We start from the raw sequence: 10,000 nt of genomic DNA on the forward strand, positions 1-10,000 counted from the left end.
ACCTGTTGGTGTATATTCCTATACATGCAGCAGAGCAGCTGCCTACAGACACACACACACACACACACGCACACACACACACACACTCAATCGTGTGAGTGCATATTGCTCCATGCACTGCAAACAGCCCGTCAGACTCTCCTTAAGAGCCCTGAGACTGATGGAGTGTGTGAAGCCAATAGGATTTGTAATGCCAGGTTACATACATCTCCATCAAACGTGTGTGTGTGTGTGTGTGTGTGTGTGTCTGCCTGCCTGCGTACCTCTCTGTGTGTCTGTGTCTGCTTGTGTGTTTGTCTGTGTGTTTGTCAGGGTATGTGTGTGTGTGTGTGCGTGTCTCCAGCCTAGCAGCGAATGTATTAAATCACAGCTTGAAGTTTTTCGGCAAAACGGTGGGCCATTTTGCGGTGATGGATTTAATGTCACAAACAACCTGTTGGCCAGAGGCAATAACTGTTAAGCACTGTGAGCCCAAGGAGCTCACAGAAGCCCGCCAATGGAGAGAGAGAGAGATAGAGAGAGAGAGAGAGAGAGAGACAGAGAGAGCAAAAGAGAGAGAGCGCTATCATCTCATTCACCAAACAAACAGCTCACCTAACTGCAGAGCGCAGTAGACTGCCACCGGCCAAAATGAATCCACACCAAATAGCCAGCAATCAGTAAACATCTCAAGAAGGAGGAAAAAAAACTCAAGCTATTGAGACTAAACCATGCTGTGATATAAAATGCCTTGTACATCGATTGTTGCACACAGCATGAAATTACATGGCAGATTTGGTATGGTGTGTTTGCAAAACATACTGTATACATCTGTATCTATATTCAGATAGATATATTGTTTGAAGAGATTGGTTCCAAAATGCTATATATTAAAAAGTCAGGCTATTTTATTGTGTACTTCAGTAATATCAATCAAATTGCAGTTGTGTTGTTTTGATTGAGTAAAGATAAATCAAACAACCACACTCAATTACAGTTCTACTGAAATAACTTGGAAAACAAAATGTAAAAAAAATGATTTATTAAAATTCATTAGAATGGCGGATATGGCGTTTTGGAACCAAACTCTCCATACACAATATAATTAAAATTATGTACATAACTTATGGCAAAATACACATTATATTTTTGAATAATGCCAGTTAATAGATCCGTGCTAATATTCAGTAAAAATGTTTAATTTATGGTAAACATTATTCAGTAAGTGATGTGGTAAATTTGCTTGGTAGGGGGCACGTCTTAGTTGGTGTTTAGCATCCTGAGCGTCTTGTGTCAATGGAATCATTTCCCTCCTAGTCCATCTCCCTGTGAGGATAATCACAAGATAGAATAATTATCCCCATAAATCCATCAGGAATCGGACGCTCGTTTTTTCTTCTTTTCACCAATTCATTATTCAATTGCCCCCCCCCCCTCCCCTCCCCATTTCCCCAATTTTTTTGTTTAATCTTCAAAAACTCCAGCAGCTTGGTAGCATCTCTGCTAATAAAGAATTTGCAGCCTATAATCTGAATGCTGAATATGAATGAATAATGTTAATGAGGTATTGCATTACATAAACCGCACATGAAAGGGGTGCTAATTGCATTTGATGGGGAGCAATTAATGGAGAATTCTTAAACGAAGGCAGCGATCTGCAGTCACGTCATGAGGAAGTTCTCTTCTCTTTTTGTCTCTCTTATCCCCCACTCTTTTTGTCTCGCCCTGTCTGGCAGGGTGTGTTCCAGTACACCACATCCTTTTGAATATACTTTCATTTTATTTATATATTAATATAAATATATATATATATATATATAACATATATAACATTATCTATTATTATTATTATTATTATTATTATTATTATTATTATTATTATTATTATTATAAGTATACTGTGCTGAATCCCTACAGTCCTTACATCCTTACACACACACACACACACACACACACACACATAGACATAGACACATACACATAGTCATACACAGAGAGAGAATGGGTATAAAGGCAGCTCACGCATTTGATAAATATTAATAGTGTGAATTTAATAGAGGGTTAGCAAGCCGCCCTGTTGGATCATCTCTGGTGCACTTTACAGCTATCAGGACAGGAAAACAAGGTGCCAGCGCTCGCTCAACCACACGACCCCATTTACTCTCAGCACCACTTCATTATGTGCTACCTTTTGGCTATGCATCTCTCTCTCTCTCTCTCTCTCTCTCTCTCTCTCTCTCTCTCTCTCTCTCTCTCTCTCTCTCTCTCTCTCTCTCTCTCTCACTCTCTCTTTCTCGCTGTGTGTGTGTGTGTGTGTGTGTGTGTGTGTGACTGTCTGTGTATGCCTGGCTGTCTGACTTTCTACCTTTTGGCCATGCCACGGATGCCTAGAAATCAAAGTGTCCAAGGCTGCGAAATGAATAATGAGCTTTCTCCCCTTCTTCTTCCTACTCTTCCTCTTCCTCTTCCTCTTCCTCTCTCCCTCCCATCCCATCCACCCACTCTAGCATGCATATTTATTTAGATAATCCAGACCAGGCTAACTCTATCCATCCATCTACCAGTCATTCATTAATTCATTCATTTCATTCTTTCTTTCATTTGTCTATTTATTCATCTCTCTACTCCTTTTCCTTGCCCTCGTGTCCATTTTTGTCCTAATGGTCATACTTTTGTTTGTTGATTTTTTTTTTTTGGTTTTGTTTGTTGACTGTCACTTCCACAAAAAAGTGTAGCTTGTAGGGAAATCTTGTCTTAGCCGTATAGATAAGCATGCCCCACACACACACACACACACACGCACGCACGCACACACACACACACACAAACCACCACCACATACTCTGTCAGGCTAACTCAGTTGACAGGTTTATTTATTTAAGTGTGGCGTTATTTTTCTTTTTTTCTTGTTTCATGTGCGGTGTATCAAAATTCTTTGTGGGGCTTGGCCTTGGGCACTGGGTGCATAATTAGCGGTTGATGTTGTGTGGTTTTGTGCATCTGTGCGCCACAGACAGCCCACTGAATGGGGGATTTAGTCGGAGACACTTCAAAGAGAGCCAGCCCGATGCCTTGACCTGACCTCCGCCGAATTATATGGAGATTCGCCATGTTGTACAAATCAAATGAAGTGTTTTGCAAGCAAGAGAGGCAGGCTGAGTGACTGAAGAGAGAAGAAGAGAGAAGGAGAGAGAGATAGAGAGAGAGGAATGATACTAATAAATTTGCCACAGTCTCTTCTCTTCTTTTCTCTTCTCTTTATTCCGCTCTTCAACTCGTAGCACTAGTTATTATGAGGCTGCTTGGAAGAACTTACTGTCCCCCCATTGCCCATGATGCCATTTAAGACACACACGCACATATAACACACACACACATACACAAGGACATATAACACACATGAAACACACACACACACAAAACACACATTAAGCCACTCTCTAATGTGCTCCCTTTTGTCCTTAATGGGGTGACATTTTATTTGAAAATTAGCGATATTGCCAGTAATCTTATTTCTGAATACAGCCTAGTTATCCAGTCTCTTAAGTGACCACGTTCAGTGTTGTGGCTATGCACCCATTTTAAATTGTGATAATCAAGCGACCCTGTAAACTGGCACAATGGTTCAATTGAGCTGTGTCATTTTAATTCTCTGTCTGCTCTTCTTATTGGCTTTAATCTGTTAGTATTATCTCATCAGTGACAAGCGGGACTATAATTGTCAGTTAAAGCCCATTGCTTCCACACGAGGCTGGCAAACTTGACTTTCACTCTTATTTATCCATCTTTCTCTCATTCTCCGGCTCGCTCTCTCTCTCTCTCTCTCTCTCTCTCTCTCTCTCTCTCTCTCTCTCTCTCTCTCTCTCTCTCTCTCTCCGTATCCCATCCCACTCGCAACAGTCACCTCTAATTCAAACGCTCCCTCGGAATTCCGCTTGCCAATTCGCAATTAGGGCAATTTGGTTTGAATATGTAATGATGTCATTACCATTCCAACCAATTAGTAACAGGACTAAAGGTCAGCCCGGAATTTTCCAGTTGGCTAGAGTCGCTCACATGAGGTTTGAAACACAGGAGCGGAGAGGGGGATGAGAAGAAAGAAAAGAGAGAGAGGAGAGGGATTAGCGACGCGTCTCCATTAGGGTCAAGAGTGGTTGAAGTGACAGACTGTGTTTGGGTTAGGGGAGGAAGAGACAAGAAGAGGGAGAGACATACAGAGAGAGAGAGAGAGAGAGAGAGAGAGAGAGACATGGGGGAAGTGTGTAAGCATGTAGGACTGTTTTGTATCCAGAAAAGGTCACGATCCCGGGGTCAACGCACCAAGCAGGAGCCAGGTGGCTGCATTCATCCTTATTCTTACACACACACACACACACACACACACACACACATACACACACACACACACATACACACACACACACACACACACACACACACATACACACACACACACACATACACACACACACACACACACACACACACACACACACACACACACATATGGTCACACTCACACAGATACACACACAGACACACTCCATTTCTGTATTACACACACAAAAACACAAGTACACACACACACACACACATGCACGCTCACATGGAGTGCTCTTGCGGGCTGGAGATGGGTTAGGATAACACAGAGGCTGATCATTAGATAATCTTTAACAGCGTGCTCTAATTAGAATTCTTATGATACAATTTCATCCTGTAATTAGTGGAGATTGGCTGCCTCCTCGCTTGCTCGTTAGCAGCAACACAGCTGTGGAGACAAGCCCGCTTGTGTCTGTCGGAGCTCTTTAAACTAAAAGTCTCTCTCCCTCTCTCTCCTTTTTCTCTCCTTTTCTCTGTCTCTCTCGCTACTCATCTTTTCTGTCTCTTCTCTATCAATCTCTCTTCTGATTTTTCCTCCTCCCTTTTCCCCCTTACCCCGCTTTATTTTACTCCCACTCTCACTCTCCTTATTCTCGCTATCCCTCTCTCTCTCTCCATCTCTCTCTCCCACTCACTCTCTCTTTCCCTCCCTCCCTCCCTCCCACTCTCTCTCTCTCTCTCTCTCTCTCTCTCTCTCTCTCTCTCTCTCTCTCCATCTCACTCTCTCTTTCACTCCCTCCCACTCTCTCTCTCTCTCTCTCTCTCTCTCTCTCTCTCTCTCTCTCTCCCTCTCTCTCTCCATCTCTCTCCCACTCCCTCCCTCCCTCTCTCTCCCCCTCTCTCTCCTCCTTCTCCTCTGCGCCAGCTGAACCTGGTTTCGAGCGTCACCATGTCCAAGAACCTGCCGTCGGTGTCCCCGCCCACCCTACCTCAGACGCCCACCACGCCCACGGCGCCCATCACGCCACTCTCCCAGATGTCCCAGGTGCCGTCCGTGCTCAGCCCCGCCAACGTGCCCAGCATGGGCGCCATGCGCCGACGCCACTCCGACAAGTACGCCACCATGCCCCTGTCAGGTGAGGACACACACACACACACACACACACACACACACACATAGGTAACACAGATCACTCACACACACACACACACACACACACACACACACACACACACACACAGATCAGTCACACATACACATAGGTAACACAGATCACTCTCTCTCACACACACACACACACACACACACAGATCAGTCACACATACACATAGGTAATACAGATCACTCTCTCTCACACACACACACACACACATATATGTATAGGTAACACAGAGGACATACACACATACAGTAGATACATTTCCTAGTCGCACACACACATTTTCAAAATAATAGCCTTAGAAACACTGGCACACATTTCATAAAAATATATTAAACACTAAAAATGTAAAATATATATTTGTTCTCTCACACACATATACATACACATGTTCTGGAAAAACCATGCTGTCTCAAGCACTGAAATTCATACCACACATACACACACACACACACACAGAGAGAGACATACATGTCCACACACACTTGCACGCACACACATTCACACAGTTTAATTTCTCCCAATGCAAAATAGACAAATAGGGCACAGCATAGTCCATACATATTGCATGAGTGCTAATTACATTGAAATAGAAAACGATACAATATTTATTACATTTCATGCCCACATGTGAGTGTGCTAAGCTCTGCATTCCGAAGACCCCGAATTGATGTTTATATTTACTACTGTCGTCGCGACAGCGCCGGGGCGAGCATGAATTATGCAGACGGCTACAAAATATCCACACGCTGCTAATTTCATGGATGTATTAATGTTTAAGATTTCTCATGAGAGAAATTAATTAAAAATGCATTTTGTTAGACATGTAAAATGTTGATTTGATGTGCCCTGCCCACCCCCACCCCCACCCCCCCACACACTCCTCTCTCTCTCTCTCTCTCTCTCTCTCTCTCTCTCTCTCTCTCTCTCTCTCTCTCTCTCTCTCTCTCTCTCTCTCTCTCTCTCTCTCTCTTTCCCTCTGCCTCTCCTCTTTCTCCCACCCTTTTCCTGCCTTTTTGCATTTGCTCCCATTCCCTGATGCCCTGCGTGCATTCATTTCCTTGAGGATTCACATTTGCCAATTATTTCAGGTGGTGACAAAGTATTTACTTTTCCAGAGATTGCCCCAAACTACGAGTTTTATAAGAACGCCGATGTGAGGCCGCCCTTCACGTACGCAACCCTTATTAGACAGGTAAGAAGCACAGGAATAAACTAACTCCTGCCCGATTAGATTCAAATTAATTGCTGCTTGAATAAAAAGCCTGAAGTGTCTAACGCTGTGTGTGTGTGTGTGTGTGTGTGTGTGTGTGTGTGTGTGTGTGTGTGTGTGTGTGTGTGTGTGTGTGTGTGTTTGATTTCATTTGTCTATGTGTGTGTCTGTGTATGTATGTGTTGTGTGTGTGTGTGTGTGTGTGTGTATTTGATTGTTTGTGTTCTCAGGCGATCATGGACTCCAACGACATGCAGCTCACTCTTAACGAGATTTACAGCTGGTTCACGCGCACCTTTGCCTACTTCCGCCGCAATGCTGCCACCTGGAAGGTAAATGCCACACACACACACACACACACACACACACACAAACTCCTGATAAAGGTGCATTTCCCAAGGTGCTTTGGTGGGTCACAGAGGCCTAGCAGGGACATTTGTTTACTTGACAAGAAGAAGATTAGCATCTCACTTCCCCCCGTTTTAACCTGCCTCTTGAATAGAGCAAATTTCCTCTCTTTCTTTCTTTCTCTCTTTCTCTCTCTGTCTCGCCCACTCTGCCTCTGACCCTCTCTCTTTCCCTCTCTCTCCCCCTCTCTCTTTTTCTCTCTCTGTCTCCTTTCTCTTCCTCTCTCCCTTTCTCGGAATGACAGTGAAAGAATAATTCTGCCTGTGATACCGTTGCTGTAATTCGGTGCAATTAATAGGCGCGGCGTTTGGCAGGGCGGAGAGGGCCTGGACATGCTAATTACCACCAGTCTCCTCCATCATCAGCACCTTTTGTTAGATGCACCTTCTGTCTCTCTCCCCTGTCTGCCCCCTCTCTCTCTCTTTCTCTCTCTCTCTCTTTCTTTCTCTCTCTCTCTCTCTCTCTCTCTCTCTCTCTCTCTCTCTCTCTCTACCCATTTTTCACACATCTATTGCATATTATTGGTTAATTACTTTTTGAGAGATGCTTGTTTGCTTTCCTGGAACTAGGCGAGGAGAGCTTTATATTGATGTGTGTGTGTGTGTGTGTGCTTGTGTGTGTATCTGTGACAGTGTTTGTGTCTGTGTGTGTGTGTGTGTGTGTGTGTGAGTTTGTGTGTGTGAAGCGGCAGGGACACACACGTGAGAGGTTAAGGTCGCGTAGCCCCAGCTAACAGGGGAATTAATCTGCCAGGATGAGGGGGACTGGTGATGGCAGTAGAGGCGGGGTGGGGTGGGGTGGGGAGGGGAGGGGGGGGTCTTTATTTACCAGAACAAAGGGCCTCATTTGTAATGCACCCTCCCACCCCCCTCACCCCCCACCCATCCTACAGCTTCATTGTCTGGCTAGCCAACAACAGGAGCTAGGAATAGTGTCCTGTCTTTGAGCTTTCGACAGCTTTTTTAGGCTTGAGGAAATGAAGAAAGCGTGCATCTCTCAGCCACACAGAACAGTCCTCTTAGTTATTCCTCTTACCTGCATCATGTGCAGGAGGCCCTTCAGCTGGTGATTGCTGCGCATAGTCATGTTCAGTGTGTGTGTGTGTGTGTGTGTGTGTGTTTGTGGTGCAGATGTATTACTGCATATTTCTAATCAGAATGCTAAGTGTCTCTGAGCACTAGACTTGCCAAAGTGAATTAATTTGGATTTGGAATGCAAATGACTCCAGCATGAACCAGCAGCTTAGTGTGCAATGCAGCTGTCCTGTTGGAGGGACGTACACACACATACACACACACACACACACACACACACACACACACACACACACACACACACTCAGTCACACACCTTTGTTCAGTGTTTTGCAGCACTAAACCTTATACAGGCACACAATTCACAAGTTAAAAGCATCCACTGGACACACACACACACACACACACACACACACATTCACTGAGATAACCTGGAGCAGTCCATTCATTTGCTTAGTTAGTCAGTAGGCATGCCACACAGGGCTGGGCTGCTCTCCTTTATGTCAGGGAGTCCTATAGGTGCTGTTTGCTTCTCTGCCTCGCTGTACTCTGCCTTTGTACAGAGGGCTTTGGAGGGGAGGAGAGAGAGGGGAGGAGAGGAGAGGAGAGGACTGGGGTGCAGCAGGCTTGTCATTTGATTAACTGAGAGAATTTTTAAAAAGGAATGAAAGGTGATTTAATATCGCAGCTTGGTCTCATCAACTCAGTTCTCTCTCTCTCTCTCTCTTCCTCTCTCTCCTTCTTTCTTTCTCACTCTCACTCTCATCCACTCTCTTCCTCGCTCTCTTGCCGCTCTCTCTTTTCTCCCCTCTGTCTCTCTTCTTTTCCTCCTCACTCCCTCCCTCTATTCCTCCTTCTCTTCCACCTCCCTCCCTTCCTCTGTCTCTCTCTTTCTCTTCTCTCCCTCCCTCCCTCCTCTCCTCTCCTCTCTTCTCTGTCTTCTTCAGCAGCAGCAGCTTATTAGTTCTAACTATATAGCATGCATAATAAAACCGCTCATTTGCTCATTAATATTAAAATTATCATATTGAGAGCCATGGGCATTAAGATCAATCAAATCCTGGGATTTCCAGGTCAGATTCGGGTTGTGCTTATGAGTTTTTTTTTTTTTTTGTGCTTTTTCTTCTTTCTCCCCCTTTCAGAATCCTTTTTTCCACAAGACAGAAAGCAAAAAAAAAAAAAAAAACCTACGTCAGCCCCCCTGCCCCACCCCCTGAAATAATACAGAGATAAAGTGTAATATTCAACCAAAGGTTATTATTTGTAGGGCCTTGCTGTGCGTTTTAATTAAAAAAGGAAATCTTATAGGTTTAAGAGAGTGGGAAGAGCAGATTTATTTTTTTCTCCACAAAGACGTCCTGGTATGACATATGCATGTTGCAGCCCAGTGTTTATAAGCAGCAATATGTCATATCACGCAGGACTACAAAAACTACTATGAATTGGATACTGGTGCTTTGTGCCATGCAACTGTGCTGTTCATAAACTATATTATTGATTATATGTGTCTAGGCTAATATACTGCCCATTTATGATTTCACTTATACCACTTTTTAAACCCCTTTTTTTACAGCAGGACTGTCTATAGAGTTACTTAGGGCAGCACGGGAGTGTGTGTGTGTGTATATGTGTGTGTGTGTGTGTGTGTGTGTCTGTGTGTGTGTGTGTCAACACCACCTTATTTAACAGCAACGAAAGCATCTTTCCTCTCTCTAATGGGACAGCCATTTCCCTTGCTTATTAGCTAGCAGTTTATGTAAAAGACCTCTCCTTCTATTCTGTTCATCATTAACTTAATGTTCCATTCAGTACATAAAGCATGGAGCACTGGATTTAACTATGTGCGTGCGTGCGAGCGTGCGTGCGTGCGTGCGTGCGTGCGTGCG

At 44.2% G+C, this 10,000-nt stretch overlaps 1 protein-coding gene across 1 annotated transcript in view; it reads left to right on the plus strand.

Annotated features, from left to right (window-relative positions):
* Nucleotides 1–10,000, plus strand: part of foxp2 (forkhead box P2) — a 63,980-nt gene that overhangs the window by 45,653 nt on the left and 8,327 nt on the right. Inside the window, exons 8-10 of the mRNA XM_076297330.1 lie at nucleotides 5,225–5,435; nucleotides 6,551–6,654; nucleotides 6,903–7,004. Coding sequence (XP_076153445.1) covers nucleotides 5,225–5,435; nucleotides 6,551–6,654; nucleotides 6,903–7,004 — 417 coding nt within the window. The remainder of the gene's footprint in view (nucleotides 1–5,224; nucleotides 5,436–6,550; nucleotides 6,655–6,902; nucleotides 7,005–10,000) is intronic.

Source organism: Alosa pseudoharengus, unplaced genomic scaffold, assembly GCF_046254945.1.
Source record: "Alosa pseudoharengus isolate Yale_2024_CS ecotype anadromous, Long Island Sound unplaced genomic scaffold, YU_APseudo_1.1 YU_APseudo_1.1_scf_20, whole genome shotgun sequence".
NCBI lineage: Eukaryota > Metazoa > Chordata > Actinopteri > Clupeiformes > Clupeidae > Alosa > Alosa pseudoharengus.